Source organism: Mustelus asterias, chromosome 3 (assembly GCF_964213995.1).
Source record: "Mustelus asterias chromosome 3, sMusAst1.hap1.1, whole genome shotgun sequence".
Lineage (NCBI taxonomy): Eukaryota > Metazoa > Chordata > Chondrichthyes > Carcharhiniformes > Triakidae > Mustelus > Mustelus asterias.
This window is the reverse complement of record NC_135803.1, coordinates 96,992,027-97,010,665: the sequence shown is the minus strand read 5'-3', so window position 1 is coordinate 97,010,665 and position 18,639 is coordinate 96,992,027. Positions and strand designations below refer to the sequence as shown.

General features: G+C 43.7%; 1 protein-coding gene across 1 annotated transcript in view; it reads right to left on the bottom strand.

Moving 5' to 3' along the window:
• Positions 1-1,030: 1,030 nt before the first annotated feature.
• Positions 1,031-18,639, bottom strand: part of amt (aminomethyltransferase) — a 41,420-nt gene continuing 23,811 nt past the window's right edge. Inside the window, exons 6-9 of the mRNA XM_078209381.1 lie at positions 15,383-15,528; positions 8,413-8,593; positions 4,390-4,545; positions 1,031-2,590 (exon numbers count right to left, since the gene is read on the bottom strand). Of these exons, the coding sequence (XP_078065507.1) occupies positions 2,412-2,590; positions 4,390-4,545; positions 8,413-8,593; positions 15,383-15,528 (662 nt within the window). The 3' untranslated portion in view covers positions 1,031-2,411. The remainder of the gene's footprint in view (positions 2,591-4,389; positions 4,546-8,412; positions 8,594-15,382; positions 15,529-18,639) is intronic.

Below are 18,639 nucleotides of genomic sequence, written 5' to 3'. Positions count from 1 at the left end.
GAGAAGGGAGTTTAGGGGAGCAAATAGTCTCAGAGGGAAGGAGACTGAAGGGAGCGAGGAGTCTGGAGAGAAGGAACCCAAGGGGTCTAGAGGGAAGAAGGTTGAGTGGAGCGGGGAGTCTGGAGGTTCTGCATGTACCGGGAATCTGCAGGTTCTGGGAAGATTTGGGTAGTGTCGGAGGTGAGGTTGGTTTTCAACAATAATGCAGAATTGACCAGGTCAGGGTAACCATAGAACCATAGAAAATTACAGCTCAGAAACAGGCCTTTTGGCCCTTCTTGTCCGTGCCGAACCATTTTATGCCTAGTCCCACTGACCTGCACTTGGACCATATCCCTCCACACCCCTCTCATCCATGAACCCGTCCAAGATTTTCTTAAATGTTAAAAGCATTTACCACTTTATCCGGCAGCTCATTCCACACTCCCACCACTCTCTGCGTGAAGAAGCCCCCCCTAATATTCCCTTTAAACTTTTCTCCTTTCACCCTTAACCCATGCCCTCTGGTTTTTTTCTCCCCTAGCCTCAGTGGAAAAAGCCTGCTTGCATTCACTCTATCTATACCCATCAAAATCTTATACACCTCTATCAAATCTCCCCTCAATCTTCTACGCTCCAGGGAATAAAGTCCCAACCTATTCAATCTCTCTCTGTAACTCAGCTTCTCAAGTCCCGGCAACATCCTTGTGGACCTTCTCTGCACTCTTTCAATCTTATTTACATCCTTCCTGTAACTAGGTGACCAAAACTGTACACAATACTCCAAATTCGGCCTCACCAATGCCTTATATAACCTTACCATAACACTCCAACTTTTATACTCGATACTCCGATTTATAAAGGCCAATGTACCAAAGGCACTCTTTACGACCCTATCCACCTGTGACGTCGCTTTTAGGGAACTCTGTACCTGTATTCCCAGATCCCTCTGTTCAACTGCACTCTTCAGAGTCCTACCATTTACCCTGTAACCACACACAAATCTAACTCAATCCCTCTTCTTTCAATGCTGTTTGCTGTTTTTGTTATTCCACAGATATATTTAATAAAGATATACAAAAAATAATCAACATTTACACAAGGAGGCACTGATTCTTCTAAAGAGATCAAGTAAACCCCATCTATTGTTTGTAAACATAAGGCACTAGTCATTACACTGGCTGCAGGTACCAAAGTGACTATCTCCATCACATATCAATAATCACACCAATTAGTATTTGGCTCGTTATTCAGTTACTGCAGATTCATTCAGTAGCATTGTCAGCTCTCTATTGGTATTGGCTTAGTGTCTAATCCACATCCTCATTAATAATACAATTATAATTAGTTATATTCGTAAACACTCCATATTCATTTACAGCTGCAGTATCTAAGGTTAGTCCACAAAGATTAGTCTTCAGAACTTGACTGAAGCAAGGCAATTGTCTCTGTCCCCAATAATCAGAGCTGGTGACAGTGATCTCATTGTGATGAGACTGCTGTTTATTACATCCTGACCAAAAATCACCTCACATTCACAGTCAAACCCGATTGTAAAAGCACCGGGACCCCACTGAGCCTCATGAGACTCCTGGTTTGTGCTGAGTCAGTTGTTTACAGCAGAGCCCTATGCACCCTGAGCTGGGACAGAGAGAGGGGTTAAAGGGAGATAACAACTGGCAAAGGGCCATACTGCTGCCAGCTTTCTGCCATTCCCCACTACAAAGAACTGGATGGCACTGCAATGCTGCCTCCGACTGAACACCCCTCGAATTTTCATTGTCATGGCTCGCACAGCGAACACTCAAGTCGGCAACGTGCTGCATGGCAGCAAGAGGTCAGAGCCAGCAAGCGAGCCGGGCAAGGAAGAAGTTGGTGCAATAACCAAAACAAAAACTATTTCCCAAAAGTAAAGGTCCGAACAAAGAATCCCAGTCAAGACATGACCCCTTCAGACCAGCTCTGCCTTTATCTTGGAAACTAAAATCTAATCTGCAGTCAGAAACATGGGATTCTGCAGCTGAGCTGCTCAATAGAACTTTGGTTGGTTTCTTTTTCACCTGACACATCTCTGCCATCACGGCTGGGAAGAATGTTGATGCGCTAGTTAATAACAGCGCAGTTATTAGTCTTGTTCTCAGGATCAGTTGTGAGTTCTGCAGGGGAGAGCAGTTCTGATCAGATGGACAAAGTGAGGACCAAATAAAGACAGCGATCTCACTGTGTTCTTTATCAAATGGGATTTCTAACATCCCTCTGAAAATACTCACTATACCTTCACACAACACTGTAGGAGATTAGAACAAAGCAACAACTAACCTTTGTAAACAAAACACAGATACAAAAAAAATCATTAAAAATATAAAAATATGTAATTAACCCTGGTCATCTTCTGCAAAGCATGAATTTCTCTCAGTCAGAAAAGGAGACTGTCACTTCACAATATAGTATTTAGATGGTACAAAAGGCATCCTGGAGACGATGGCATCCACAATCTTCTTGCGAACCTCCACCTTTATTGGTGTGCCTGGCTTGCTGTACTCCGTATCCACATATCCCATGGCAATATTCTGTTTCAGACAGGGGGAGGGACAACCACTCGTCACCTCCCCTGAGTGTCAATGGAAAACAAGGTTAAAATGTTAGTACAAATGCCACAGTCTTCCTTATTGATTAATTGTGTTAAAAATAATCTTCATTCCCATTGAGAATTATCCTGAAATTCAGCAGGCATTTTATGCACAAAGAATCATAGAATCCTACAGTGCAGAAAGAGGCCATTTTGGCCTATCGAGTCTGCATTGACCATAATCCCACCCAGGCCCTATTCCCACAACACCGTGCAATTACCCTAGCTAATCCCCCTGACACTGCGGAGCAATTTAGCATGCCTAACCCGCACATCTTTGGAGTGAGGTGGAAACCGGAGCACCCGGAGAAAACTCACGCAGACATGGGGAGAATGTGCAAATTCCACACAGTCAGTAACCCAAGCCGGGAATCGAACCTGGGTCCCTGGTGCTGTGAGGCAGCAATGCTAGCCACTTTGCCGCCCCACTGTGCCACAATGCACAAGAAATACATCTATCTGTACCTCCCCCAACTTAAAAACCCCTGACTGTAGAGGAACTGGTTTCAACGGATCACAAGTTACCCATCGATGTGCCACAGGGGAGAAGGGTTTACCTTTGCCAGCAGCCTGACCCTTCCCCTTTGGTGTAATATTCAACCCAGGAAAAGGCACATGACTGCACATCGTCTGATATTGCTTTGTAGCCAATGAAGTATTACTGAAGTGTTGCCACTGTTGTAATGTGGTATAAGTGGCAGTCAAAGTGTGTACAGCAAGATCCCACAAACAGAAATGTGCTTTTACTGATGCAGTCCGTGCCAATATGCAGCATGATCTGGACAATATCCAGGCTTGGGCTGATAAGTGGCAAGTAACATTTGTGGCACACTAGTGCCAGGCGATGGCCAGCTCCAGTAAGAAAGCATCTAACTATCTCCCCTTCGCATTTAATTGCGTTAACAAAAAAGAATCTTCAGCACTGTGGTTGTACCTACACCGCATGGACTGCAGTGGTTCAAGAAGATGCTCACCACCAATTTCTCAAGGACAATTAAGGATTGACAACAAATGCTTGCCTAACCAGCAAAGTCCACATCACAAGAAAGAATAAAAAAAGTCATGATTTTGATTGAGGAATAATTATTGACCAGGTCACTGCTCTTCACTGAATCATGTCATGAAATCTTGTACAACCACCTGTGCAGGTAGACAAGGCCTAGGTCTGACATCTCATCCATAATATAATGGAAATTGGATGGGAGTTTGATGGAAATAGAATTGCAGGGCGATGGGGCGCAAACAGTAGAATGGAACTTACTGGATTGCTCTACAGAGAACCCGCATGAACATGATGGACTGAATGGCCTGCTTCTGTGCCATGATTACTCTATGACCTCTGAAAGTACAGTGCTCCTTCAGTCCTGTACTAGAGTGTCAGCCTAGATCATGTGCCCAAGACGCTGGAGTGGGACTCAAACCCACAGCCTTCTGACCCGACAGCAAGAGTGCTACTCAGGGCTGGGTAACCAGGGCTGACAGATTACAACACCACCAAGCAACAACCTTCTGTCCCTATGAGGACATTGCAGGTTGCTTCTTACTACAGTACACAATATGAAAGTTAAATCATATGGCACAGCAGAAGGCCATTTGGCCCATTGTACCTGTGCCAACTCTTTGAAAAAATGAGCACCACTTCCTGCTCTTTTCCCTTAGTCCTGCATTGTTTTCCCTTTCAAGTATTTGTCCAATTATTTTTCAAATAGTTATTGTTGCAGTGTATTTCCAGATTCCCTGAGTGCCCCACACATCTCTTGGGTTGCCACTCTGGAACTTACCGATGACTTTTCCGTCGGGGTTTAAAATGGGTGTGTGCTGCCTGACAGGGGGGCCGGCCGACGTCAGGCCCACTCGTTTCCGTTTTACTTTCTCTTTGATCTGCCTCAGGATAATTGATGCTCCGGGGAAGTCTGCAGCAGCTCTCCGTCGCTTTCCTAAGCAGAGAGGGGGAGCGAAGGGAGAAAAGATTCCCAGATTAGAAACTGTCCGGCAGAGGGATCGGAAAAACCATTTCACTTGTTAGTGGATCAAATTGGGCGAATAGCACGTCCCTTCATGGTCAATTGTTGGAAGGGTAAAATACATACACTAACCACCGTGGGACTAAGCTGAGGAAACCAAGGTTGTGGAAAATCACCCAAGTGAAGAGGGTGTTTAGTTACAGCATGGGGTGCTTAAAGTGGTTTCTTGGTTACATCACTGACCAGAGAACACAAATTCAAATACCACTGTGGCAGTTTGAGAACCTGAATTCTGTTTAAAAATCTGGAAAATAAATTCTGCTTTCTGTAAAGGACACCATAAAACTGTGGGATTGTCGTCAAAATTCAACTGTTTATTTTTTATTAGTTCATGAGACGTGAACTGAGTGACTTGTTTGGTCATTTCAGAGGACTTTGGGTTTGTACTCGCTGGAGTTTGGAAGAATGAGAGGGGATCTGATCGGGATATATAAATTACTAAAAGGGATTGATAAAGTAAATGTGGACCAAATGTTTCCCCTTGTGGGGCAATCTCAAACAAGAGGTCACAGGTACAGGTTGAGAGGTGTTAGGTTTGGGACTGAGATGAGGAGGAACTACATCTCGCAGAGGGCGGTGAATTTGTGGAACTCGCTGCCCCATAGCGCGGTGGAGTCTGACCATAAGACATAGGAGCAGAATTAGGCCACTCAGCCCATCGAGTCTGCTCCACCATTCAATCATGGCTGATATTTTTCTCATCCCCATTCTCCCGCCTTTTCCCCATAACCCCTGATCCCCTTATTAATCAGGAACCTATCTATCTCTGTTTTAAAGACACTCAATGACCCGGCCTCCACAGCCTTCTGCGGCAGGGAGTTCCACAGATTCACCACTCTCTGGCTGAAGAGGTTCCTCCTCATCTCTGTTTTAAAGGATCGTCCCTACAGCCTGAGGTTGTGCCCTCTGGTTCTAGTTTTTCCTACGAGTGGAAACATCCTCTCCACGTCCACTCTATCCAGGCCTCGCAGTATCCTGTAAGTTTCAATAAGATCCCCCCCCGTCATTCATCTAAACTCCAACAAGTTTAGATAGAGTGGATTCTCAGAGGCTTTTACCCAGGGCTGAAATGGTTGTCACGAGAGGCCACAGGTTTAGGGTGCTGGGGAGTAGGTATAGAGGAGATGTTAGGGGTAAGTTTTTCACTCAGAGGGTGGCGGGTGCGTGGAATCGGCTGCCGGTAGTGGTGGTGGAAGCGGATTCGATTGAGTCTTTTAAGAGACTTTTGGATAGGTTGATGGAGGTTAGTAAGATAGAGGGTGATAGATGAGCCTAGAAGGTAAGGAAATTGTTCGGCGCAACTTGTGGGCCAAAGGGCCTGTTTGTGCTGTAGCTTTTCGATATTCGATATATATATTCGACTTCTTGCTGTGGATCCGGAGTCATATGTAGGCCACACCAGGTAAACACGGTAGATTTCCTTCCCTAAAGGACATTAGTGAACCAGATGGGTTTTTATGACAATTGACAATGGTTTTATGGTCATCATTAGGCTTTTAATTCCAGATTTTATTGAACTGAAATTTCACCATCTGCTGTGGTGGATTTGAACCCAGGTCCCCAGAGGGTTACCCTGGGTCTCTGGATTACTAGTCTCGTGACAATACCACTACGCCACTGCTTCCCCATGAGGTTTGTGAATGTACTTTAGGGAATTCCACTGCCCCTTACCCAGACTGTCCTATATGTGACCTCATTTCTACTCCAACATGCAAGACTCTTCACTACCCTCTGAGGTGGCCTAAGCAAGTCACCCAGCTGTACAGGACAACTTGGGATGGGTAATAAATGCCAGTGACACCAAGATCCCAAAACAAACACAGATATTGGACCAAGAGTAGGAATTCATTGGCGAGAAAGTTGGACTAACTGATTCTCAACTAGTGACAGAATTTTCAGGTCAGGGCAGGTGAGATGAGCAACGTGGGAATTACTGGAAGTCATAGATTCATGGAATCCCTATAGTGCAGAAGGAGGCCAATCTGCCCCGACTCTCCGACATGGCATCTTACCCTGGCCTTATCTCCGTAACCTCACATATTTACCCCCCTAATCGACACATCTTTGGACACTAAGTGGCAATTTAACATGGTCAATCCACCTAACCTTTGGACTGTGGAAGGAAACTGGAGCACCTGGAGGAAATCCACGCAAATATGGGGAGAACATGCAAACTCCACACAGACAGTCACCCAAGGTTGGAATTGAACCCGGGTCCCTGGCATTGTGAGGCAACAGTGCTAACCACTGTGCCACCAAAAGTTGAAAGTATCCAGGGCCAACTTCACTGCAAGGAATGACTGCTTTGGATTTGTTCCAGTTCAAAATCATTGCACATGAGACATGAGAATATTACATCAAAGTGGGTGGCAATCAGCTGGGAGGAGGAAAAAGGCAGGTCAGGCATAGAGGATGCTGAGAGTCTGAAACTATCTATCAATTAGACAATACTGGCATGTCTGTGATATGGACAAAGTTGGTGGTAGCTTTAAATAAAACAGAAAATGCTGGAAATACTCAGCAGCTCAGGCAGCATCTGTGGAGTGAGAAACAAAGCTAACATTTCAGGTATGTGACCTTTCAAACAAAACAGTCAGAAAACTAGGACTGCAATGAGGAAGAACGTTTTTACCCAGAGGGTTGTGAGTCTTAGGAATTTTCTGACCCAGAGGGCTGTGGAAGCTCAGTTACAGAGTGTATTTAAAGCAGAGATTGACAGATTTCTGAAAACCAATGATGTAGAAGGATATGGGGAGAATGTGGGAAAAAGGCATTGAACTGCATGATCAGCCATGACTGTATTGAATGGAGGAGCAGGTTTGATGGACTGAATGGCCTAGACTCCTGATATGTTCCTACAGGTCAGCGACATGAAATGATTTTGATTTGTGTTTGTGAAAGCTTTTTAGTGCTCCCCCCAGTAGAAGAGACGTAGGTGGGGTTTGGTTAAAGATACAGAATAGTAATTATAGTTGATTCCATATTAAAAGAATAAGCAGCTGTGACTGAGATTCCCGAATGTTTCTCAGGTACCTGATAAAAAGACCATAACACAGCAGAGCAGAGGGAAAACATTCTAGAAAGAGAAAGACATGAGATTTTCTTTTTGTGGGAAGTAGAAACGGAATAAGGTCTTAGACATTGCAGAGTGAGTTAGGTGCTAGATGAAAGAGTAATTTATGGGTCACTCCCTGATCCACTCACTATAATATAATAGGGACAAGCTAGACACTTCAACCTGTGGCTGGAGGTGTGGTTTTAAGTGGAGGGTTTTTACATCGAGTGTGGCTACCTGTTTTAGAGCAAGGCAAAACTGTACAGATTACATGGGCTTTATCTAAACTAAAACAATATCAAAAACCTCAGGGAGAAGATATTAAATATCAAAACAGACAGAGAACCAAATTGAAAAGGAAGTCAAAATAGCAGAATTGGACAAAGAGGAGGGGGAAACAGTTGAAAAACAAGAGTGAAAAGTTCTACAGAAGTTAGACAAGTAGTCAAAAGTTGGGAAAGTTGGTCAAATGGTGTCCTTATAACCAAGTTGGGTGACATGAGACATGCGGATTCAGGTGAAGATTCAGTAACAATTAGAGACAGAACTAACTGAAGTCTGAGTCAGAATGTGAGCTAAATATATTGAATAAAAGCATCAAGTAGTCAGGGCTGGTTTCTGACCCTCTGGTTATGAAACTAGGCCATTCTATCCGTTGTGGATCTGGTTATAAAGTTAGGCCATTCTATCCGATACAAAGAAACAGAGAGGGATAGGTGGAATACCTATGGTCCATAATAAGGTTGCTTCCACTGGAGTGGTGGTCTCATCAATGTCATTTCCATAAAGACAAAGCCCAGCCTCCAGACGTAAGCTGTCCCTCGACCCAAGACCAGCGAGTTTCACCTCACTGTTCCTCAACAGCAGCTCTGCCAACTCAACCGTGCGCTGAATAGGGACCGAGATCTAAAATTTAGAAGTGAAAATGTTAGAATCATAAAGTTTCCTAGGACAGGAGGAAACTCTCCTCTCATCAAATCTTCGCAGCTCATAGGTAGAACAATTCAAACCAAACCCCACTCTCTCCTCCAAATTCCCTGTCAATCACTAATCTAAACCCCACTGCCCTGCCTTTTCCCTGCATATGTAACCATATATCAAACCTCAAACTAATCACCACTGACCACTATCCAACCCCCAAAGCCCCATATCAATCCCTAAAGTAATTCTCACCAACATAATTTCATCCCATGACCTTGTATCAATCCTAACCTAAATCCATTGCCCTGCTCTCTCCCAATAACCCTACATTAATCCTGAATTAATTCCACTGCTCCTTCCTCTCAATAGCCCTTTTCCAATCCTAAACTAATCCAACTGCCCCACGCTCTCCCAATAGCCCTGCACCAACCCCACTGCCTCACTCTCTCCCAATAGCCCTGTATCAATCCCACTGCCCCACATTCCCCCCCCACCCCACTTCCCCCCATGTTCCTGTATCATTTCCACTACCCTGTACCCCACCACGGCCCTGTATCAATCCCACTGCCCCATTCTCTCCCAATAGCCCTGTATCAATTCCACTGCTCTGAACTCTCTCAATAGCTCTGTATTAATCCCACTGCCCCATACTCCCCGTCCCCCCACCATTTTCCTGTATCAATCCCACTGCCCCACACTCCCCCCATGTTCCTGTATCATTTCCACTGCCCTGCACTCCCCCTGTGACCCTGCATCAATCCCAGTACCCTGTATTCCCCCATGGCCCTTTATCAATCCCAGTACCCAGCATTCCCCCATGGCCCTGTATCAGTTCCAATGCCTCACTCTCTCCCAATAGCCCTGTATCAATCCCACTGATTTGATTTATTATTGTCACATGTATTAACATACAGTGAAAAGTATTGTTTCTTGCGTGCTATACAGACAAAACATACCGTTCATGGAGAAGGAAATGAGAGAGTGCAGAATGTAGTGTTACAGTCATAGCTAGGGTGTAGAGAAAGATCAACTTAATGCAAGGTAAGTCCATTCAAAAATCTGACAGCAGCAGGGAAGAAGCTATTCTTGAGTCGGTTGATACATGACCTCATACTTTTGTATCTTTTTCCCGACAGAAGAAGGTGGAAGAGAGAATGTCCGGGGTGCGTGGGGTCCTTAGTTATGCTGGTTGCTTTGCCGAGGCAACGGGGAATGTAGACAGAGTCAATGGATGGGAGGCTGGTTTGTGTGATGGATTGGGTTACATTCATGACCTTTTGTAGTTCCTTGCGGTCTTGGGCAGAGCAGGAGCCATACCAAGCTGTGATACAACCAGAAAGAATGCTTCCTGTGGTGCATCTGTAAAAGTTGGTGAGAGTTGTAGCTGACATGCTGAATTTCCTTAGTCTTCTGAGAAAGTAGAGGCATTGGTGGGCTTTCCTAACTAGAGTGTCGGCATGGGGGGACCAGGACAGGTTGTTGGTGATCTGGACACCTAAAAATTTGAAGATCTCGACCCTTTCTACTTTGTCCCCGTTGATGTAGACAGGGGCATGTTCTCCTTTATGCTTCCTGAAGTCAATGACAATCTCCTTTGTTTTGTTGACATTGAGAGAGAGAATATTGTTGCCGCACCAGTTCACCAGATTCTCTATCTCATTCCTGTACTCTGCCTCGTCATTGTTTGAGATCTGATCCACTACGGTGGTGTCGTCAGCAAATTTGAAAATCGAATTGGAAGGGAATTTGGCCACACTGCTCCGATCTCTCCCAATGGCCCTGCATCAATCCTACTGCCCCACTCCCTCCCAATAGCCCTGTATCAATCCCACTGCCCCGACCTCTCTCAATAGCTCTGTAACAATTCCACAGCTCCACGCTTTCCCAATAGCCCTGTATCAATTCCACTACCCCATTCTTTCCCAATAGTCTTGTATCAATTACATAGTCCCACACTCCCCCCACATTCCTAATTCATTTCCACTGCCCTGCACTCCGCCTGTGGCCCTACATAAATCCCACTGTCCCGCTCTCTTCAACAGCCCTGTTTTCTCCCCTGCTTCAAAATTAAAAGTTGCAGTGGTTTCTGAAAATGTATCCACTGTGGGAAAGCACCCCATGTTCCTTGTGAAAATAAATTTCTCCTAACCTCTCCTCATTCTATGTGCTAATCTTAATATTGTTGATTCCCATATCACTGACTTCCCAGAATAAATATTGTTCCGTATTCACATTATTAGAATAGTTTAAAATTGCAAAACTCCAATTAAATTACCTATTAGCCTTGATGCCCCAGTGGAATCAGTATCCCAAGTCTGTTTTTAACTCCAGTTTCCTATCCTCGTCTCACCACTCTGATCACTCAATGCTCTCAATGGCTTTAAATTAATTTAACAGGGTGTCCAAAAACTGCACAAAGTACTCTAACTACGGCTTATCTGCTGGCCTGCACAAACTTATCACTACCTCTTTGCTTTTGAACTCTCTGCCCAATTTAAAATCCAAAGATGCTGTTGATTTTTATGGCTTCATCTACCGTCACTCAATCTCATCCACACCTTTCAGCATTTTCTCCATTTGCTCGCTTTTACCCCCAAAATATGTTACTTCCACACTCCACAGCATCGTTCTGCAGGTTTACAGCACAGAAAGCTGTTATGGCCCATGGCAGCTGGTCGAAATTCCACTTTTCGTCTTTTGTCGGGCCTGTGTGCTGCTTCGGGCAACTGATATCCACTTTGCTAACCTGGAAAATCCTCCATCGTCCACTTCGGTGTTTTAACAAAACCTTCACTCATGTCCTCAGAAACGTACTCATCATGCTCTCTATATACACTCCACAAAGATTATGTATAACGAATGAAAGTGGACACAGCACTAAGCCTGGGGGTACACAACTTCTAACCCTTCTCCAATCTGAGAAAAGCCTTTCTCTTTGCTTCATGTCTGGTCATTCAATGCCCTACCCACGCATTTCCTCATGACTGGATTCTTTTTAAACAACCTCACGAGAAAGATATTTCATTAATCTGCATGTATTACAACTACTGCATTCCTTCATTTAACCACTTCTTCACAAAGGAACTATTCAATTTGTCAAATACAACTTCTCTTTAATAAGTTGTTCACACTATCTAAGTGCACACAAATTAGATCTAAATTACAGATATAGGAGTTTCCCCACAACTGTTGTTAAACTAGTTGGTCTGTAGTTACCTGGATTATCCTGCTTGAACAAATGTGTCCCACGACAGAATTTTGATGTTTACGGAAGGGTGAACAACTGTGAGTGGACCACTGATATCTCCTCTCTTCAACCCTCGTGGGTTTTTATAGTCAGGACTCAGAGCTATCCACCTTGAGTTTGACTCTTTAAATCCAAACCAATGTCTTTCCCAGTTATCATTAATTTGTTACACATCGCCCTTCTGTATGTCTACGTTACCACTTCCACCATCATTTTACAGAGAAATGCAAGCTATCTATTTCATATTGCCCGCCATTGCAAATGATCCGACCCTTGAGAATGACTCACTTTTTACACTTATAAAATGCAACAGTAAAGATTCAAAATTACCCATGAGCCTTTTTAAAATATTCCCCACTGAACTTCCTTTTCATATCCTGACTACAATTTCTATATTTTTCTCAATTTTGTGTATTTAGTTTTAATCACATTTCTCTTCAAAGTTAGTTTTGTTTCAGTCTCTCCCTTTACCTACTCTATGCTTTGCTGCACCCACAAACTGCCTTTGTGTTACACTTACTTTGTATGCTCTCCATCTCACACTTAAAAGGTTTACAACTGCTAGGAATCAATTTGTTTGAATATCACCCCTCATTGTCTCCTCTTCTGAAGGTGTTGTTTCTTGCTGTGGTACAGTTCCATTTCTCTCACCAAACAGATATCCAATTGGCCGTTCTCTGTGCAAGAATCTAGACAGCAGCGCATGCAAGCCCAATCTTACCGTTGTCCACACTGGCACTTGGCAGCAGATGGCATGGACTGGCATTCAGCAACAGCAAAACTCAGGTCACTCCACCCCAGTGGCCAAATACTGTCCCCTGGTAAAATTAGCACACATTGGTGATGAAACTGGAGATCCTCAGGTCTACACAACCAAGTATGATGGGTATCGTTCACTGAGGTGGATATATGACAGTGATTCTGGCTGATGTAGGAAGTGGAATAGACAATGTAATAGAAGCTGTGGAATTAAGGTCGGAATAACATAGATGGAATTTGAGGATAAGATTTCTCCGTGAAGCAGCGGTTGTGCCAGTCAATGAGAGACAGGTTGATAATAGCAAGCAAGGGAATCAGGAAAGTTAGATGGTCCAGGTACTGGAACAGGATTGGATCATGGGAGTGGGCATAGTCTTTATAGATGAGAGGAATTGAACCAAAACTGGAGTGAAGAGAGAACTGAAGGTAAAGCCAGGAATATGAGGGAGGGGTGCTGACATGATGAGGAGGAGTCAGAAATGAGGGGAAGCAAAGGTAGCTGAGTGCAAGGCCTCAATCTTGAGCACAAAGAAAAGCATGATATTTTTGTTAATCCCATCTGAGGGAGAGGAGATGTATAGGGAGAGAATGAGAGGCGATCTCATTGAAACATATAAAATTCTTATGGGGTTTGACAGGATTTCCTCTGGCTGGGGAGTTTAGAACCAGGGGTCACAGTCTCAGAATAAGATATTGGCCATTTAGGACTCGGATGAAGACAAATGTCTCCTCAAAAAAGTTGTGAATTTTTGGAATTTTCTAAGTCAAGAGTTGTCTATTCAAATCAGACAGCGACAGAATTCTGGATACTATCGGAAACAAGGAACAGGGTTGGAAAATGGAGCACTGGTAGAGATCAGCTGTGATCTTACTGAAAGGCTGAAGAGTGTACTCCTGCTCCTATTTCTTATACAAGGAGACAGTTTCCAGAAGACACAGATTTAAGGTAATTGGCAGAAGAATCAGATGCAATATGAAGAAAAAGAAATGTTATGCAGCGAGTTGGAATGCACTGCCTGAAAGGATGGTGTTGGCAGATTCAATACTAATTGGAAATTGGATGAATAGTTGAGGGAGCAGTGTTTACAGGGGCTGTATCATTTTATGATTCACCCAAAAGAGGTGCTCTACTACCATCTAGTGGAACTGGTCAATCAGTGTCATTTCTGCGTGTGTATGGAACTAAAATCTATTGAACATGAACGATGAAGCATGCATCTAACCCATGGGTAAAAATGATTTGGGAATGCTGGTATTCAACCGTCTAGAATCTCGGTGTTTTAAAACCATTTGTATTTACATAGTGCCGTCAATGGCATAAAATATCCCAAGGTGCTTCACACGAGCATTAAAGAACAAATGTAACTGAGCCACATAGGGTGATATTGGGTCAGATGACTAAAAGCTTGGTCAAAGAGGTAGGTTTTAATGAGCGTTAAAGGAGAAAAATTAGGTAGAGAGGCAGACTTTTAGGGAGGGATTTCCAGACCTGAGAAATAGGAATCTGAAGGCACGCTCATCAATGCTGGGGCAATTAAAATCTGGAATGCGTGTGAGGCCAGATTTAGAGGAGTACATATCTCTGAAGGGTGTGGGACTGTAGGGGATTGCAGGGATACAGAGGGGCGAGGTCATGGACGGATTTCACAACAAGGATGAGAAATTTTAGACATGAGGCATCGCTTTACAGGGAGCCAGTGTCGATCAGCGAACACAGGGGTGATAAAGTGAATGAGATTTGGCGAGAGGTAGAATGTGGGTAGCAGAATTTTGGATGACCTCAAGTTTATAGAGGATAGAATGAAAGAGGCCAACCAGGAATGTGTTAGAATGGTCAAGTTTAGAGTGAAGAAAAGGCTAGGATATGGTTTCCAGAAGAGTTGAGGCAAGGTGGAATTGGACAATGTTATGGGGGAGACAATGCGGATATGTGACTGAAAGTTCATTTTGAGGTCAGATATGATGCAGAGGTTGTGAACAGTCTGGTTCAGCCTCACATGCTTGCCAGGAAGAGGCAATAGTGGAGTGGCTCCATTATTTAATTGGAGAAAATTTCTGCTCATATAGCACTGCTAGGGTGACCAACTGTCTGGCATTTTCTGGGACTTTCCCTAATTTGGTCTTTGTCCTTTCGGCCCAGGTTAGACCTTCCTTGAACACATTTTGTCCCCAGTTTCTTCTTTCACACGTGTCTGGTCCAGCAAATACATAATTTTGAGCCCTTGGAGCTCCTATGACAAAATGTATGGGCTGGAAGAGTGTAGCCCACCACCACCACCACCCTGTTCTTAGATATTCGCCCCCAAATCAAAATGTCCCTTAATTTTCTTGCTGTGAGTTGGGCATCCTTTGGATGCGAGTTGAGCAGCCTGATAATTGAAGAGACAGTGGAGGGGTTGAGAGATGGTGTTAAGTTAGAACTGCAGATTGTCAGTGTACCTGTGAAAACGAATGATGTGCTTTCAGACGATGTTGCTGAGGAACAGCATGTAGATGAGGAATAGGAGGGAGCATGGATAGATCCTCATGGGGCAGCAGAGATAACTGAGTGGGAATGGGATGAGAAGACCTTGCAAGTGATACTCTGGCTATGATTAGATAGGTAAGAATGGAAAAAAACTATTTGCCAACATTTCTGTGAAGTACCTTAGGGAATTTTGCCATGTTAAAGGTGCTATATAAATATATGTTTTATTGATGCAGGGAGGTACAAATGAAAAAAAGGAAATAATTTTAGCTGCGAGTCTCTGTGTCTGTTGTGAGCTTACCTCCACCCCATCCTCTCCGGTGTAGCCACAACGAGTCACTCTGCAGCCTGGCACCCCAAACACAGTCATCATGGCACTCCACATGAAGGGCAGCTTACAAAGATCATCAGAAACGCCCTCCTGCAGCACCCTCGCTGCAGATGGACCTGAGCAAAATAAAGAACAACTCCACATTATCTGGAAGGTTCCTGCACTTCCTGGCAGGGAAAAAAATGACTGTTGTTTTGTTGCACCAAGCAAGATCCCCAAGGACAGAGCAGAACACAGTGGATGCTGGGGTCCTTGAGACACCAGTACACTTTAATGCATTTATTGCTGGCTGTGGAGACCTCAAGTTAAAGAGGGCAAGTTGATGACTGGTTGGGATTAGAAAAATAATTACTTTAGCTGGGGTTCAGTGGGTAACACGCTTGCCTCTGACTCAAAAGATTGCAAGTACTCCAGATTGAAACACGGGTCAGGCCGATACTAATACTAAGGGAGTGCTACTTTCTGAAAGGTTGTTGTCTTTCCTACAAGACCTTTAGCTTCTGAGGTGTAAAAGATCTCATGGCACTACTTCATAGAACAGCAAATATCTCCCTTAATACATGAGAGAAAGGAAGAATTAGTTAGCATGTTCAAGATTGACCAGTTAATTGAGGGAGGCCTTGGAGTTGAACTTGGAAATCCTGCCAATAGAATGTTCCAGGTTGTATCTGTTAAAACCACAGGGATACTGTAGCTGTGACCACATGACGGTTGAAGGTTTCTAACGCTGAATAGAAAAGATACTAAGAAATAGGATGCAGTAAAAGAGACAAATCGAAGAAAGGAAAAATTCTAGCAGAAAAGAAACGTGTAAGGAGCAATTTCTTTTGTTTACTACAATGATAAGACATGTCTGCATTTATTGTATTCTGTCTACTGATAATGCTGCACTTGTAAGCTGTTTCATAAGAAATAAAAATGAACCTGAGCTATCAACTGACTTTGTCATTGCTCAACGGAACAATAAGTTTTCTTTAGTAACAGCAGCCTCACCAATATTTATCCTGCAACCACCATTGTTAAACCAGATTACTTGGTCATTATCACAATGTTCTGTGGGAGCTTGCTGAATGCAAACTAGCTGCCATGTTTCCCGATTAGACTTTTAATAAATACAAATTTCACCATTTGCCATGGTAGGATTTGAACTCGCATCGCCAGAGCATTAACCTGGTTCTCTGGATTACTAGTCCAGCGACAATACCACTACATCACTGCTCCCCTTGCTATCCACAGGAATTCATTGATTGTAAAGCACTTTGGGATGTTTTGAGGTGGTGAAAAGCACTATGGAAATGTGAGTTCTTTCTCTTCATTTACAGTGAACTCCCAGATACTAGGTCACTCACCTTAGGAAATCCAAATGGCACTTCTCCAGGGTTTACATTGGAATTCTGCATCACCCAGGTGACTGCCTGACAGGAGGGTGTGTCAATAGTGTAACTGATTTTTCTGTAACTGGATGGGGTGGGCAGGCTGGTTGATTATGGGCACGATTTTCCACAAACCCCCACAGCATGTTTTGCGGCAGCAGAGGTGGCCTGCCATTGGGCAATGGTAGGATCTTCTGGTCCCACTGCTGTCAACAGGGCTCCCTGGTTTATGCTCCTCCTGCTCCAGGAAACCCACGGCGGGGGTTTGCTACCAGCGAGAATGGCCAGAAAAATTCTGCCCACGTGTTTTAGACTGTGCTCTCTGGAAAAGCAAAGCATTTCACCAGATGCCTGTGAATTCCTCTTGCTCTGAAAGATTTTGGTGAAGAGTGAGTCAGTTGCTGGGGCTGCGATCTATGCAGTCATAGGGTGATAGGTGATTCAGGGACACTCTCACTCTAGCAATGTGCACTCCTGTCTTCTAGAAGTTAAAAGCTTAAACATATAGGGAATGCGGATTGGAAATCTCTGACCTCTAAACATTTGAAGCACAGTCAGTCAACTATCCTTCCTCCACTTTACAAACCAGATTTAACACTGCACTGCAATGAGACACTGCATGAAGTCAAAGAGGTGAGAAGATACCCCTCTCCAGAGGGATATTTTCTGCAAGTACTGGTCCTTTCATACTCCCAGTTTCAGCGTCAACAAAACTTGCAATGCTTTTATGGCAAATCACAAGGATAAATGTGAAGACGCATGAAACAGAATCACATGACACAGGTCAACTGACTGGTTTTTTTTGTTTCTCATGAATGCTCCTGGATAAGATTTTAAACACAGTAAGAAGTCTAACAACACCAGGTTAAAGTCCAACAGGTTTATTTGGTAGCAAAAGCCACTAGCTTTCGGAACAGGCTGTTCCTTCGTCAGGTGGGTGGGAGTTCTGATCACAGACAGGACAGCTGGAGACAATACACATCTCTTTAACCTGTGCTTAATGCTCCCTCCACTCACATTGTCTGTACCTTTAAGACTTGATTAGCTGTAAAGACTCACATTCCAATCATTATTCATGTAAATTGAGTTTGTGTCTTTGTGCCCTGTTTGTGATCAGAACTCCCACCCACCTGACGAAGGAACAGCCTGTTCCGAAAGCTAGTGGCTTTTGCTACCAAATAAACCTGTTGGACTTTAACCTGGTGTTGTTAGACTTCTTACTGTGTTTACCCCAGTCCAAAGCCGACATCTCCACATTAAGATTTTAAAGCCAGGCCCTGTTTACCCTCTTGAATGGTGGTCAGAAGTTCTACAGCCACCTTTTTGAAAAATAATACAACAGTTCTCACCAGTATTCTGGTCAATATTTATCTTTCAATTAGCATCACCAGAACAGATTCAGACAAAGGGTCAGTGACCTGAAAAGCCATTCATGTTTTCTCTTTATAGAAGCTGGCTTACTTCATGTTTTCAACATTTTATATTTTAATTTCACATTTTCTGCATCCACAGTATTGTACTGTTGACTGATCACAGATCTGATCATTTAGCTCATGGTTGCTTCTGGGAGTTTGCTGTGTCATTTCATACATTACAACACTTCAGTTGGATTTAATTGGCTGTAAAGTACATTAGGGCATCCTGAGGTGGTCAAAGGCATGATATAAATGCAAGTTCTTTATTTAGGAAAAAAATGGTTCATGTGTAATTCTGTGACTTTCCTGTGGTTGCCTTTGTGGGTTGGTTGGGCCAGTAGCTGTAACGGGGGAAGAATCTGAGAGTGGAGAGTGTGCAAGCAAGCACAGATATCAAAGAACAAAAATTAAATGTGTGGAACAGTCAGCACCAAAAAGA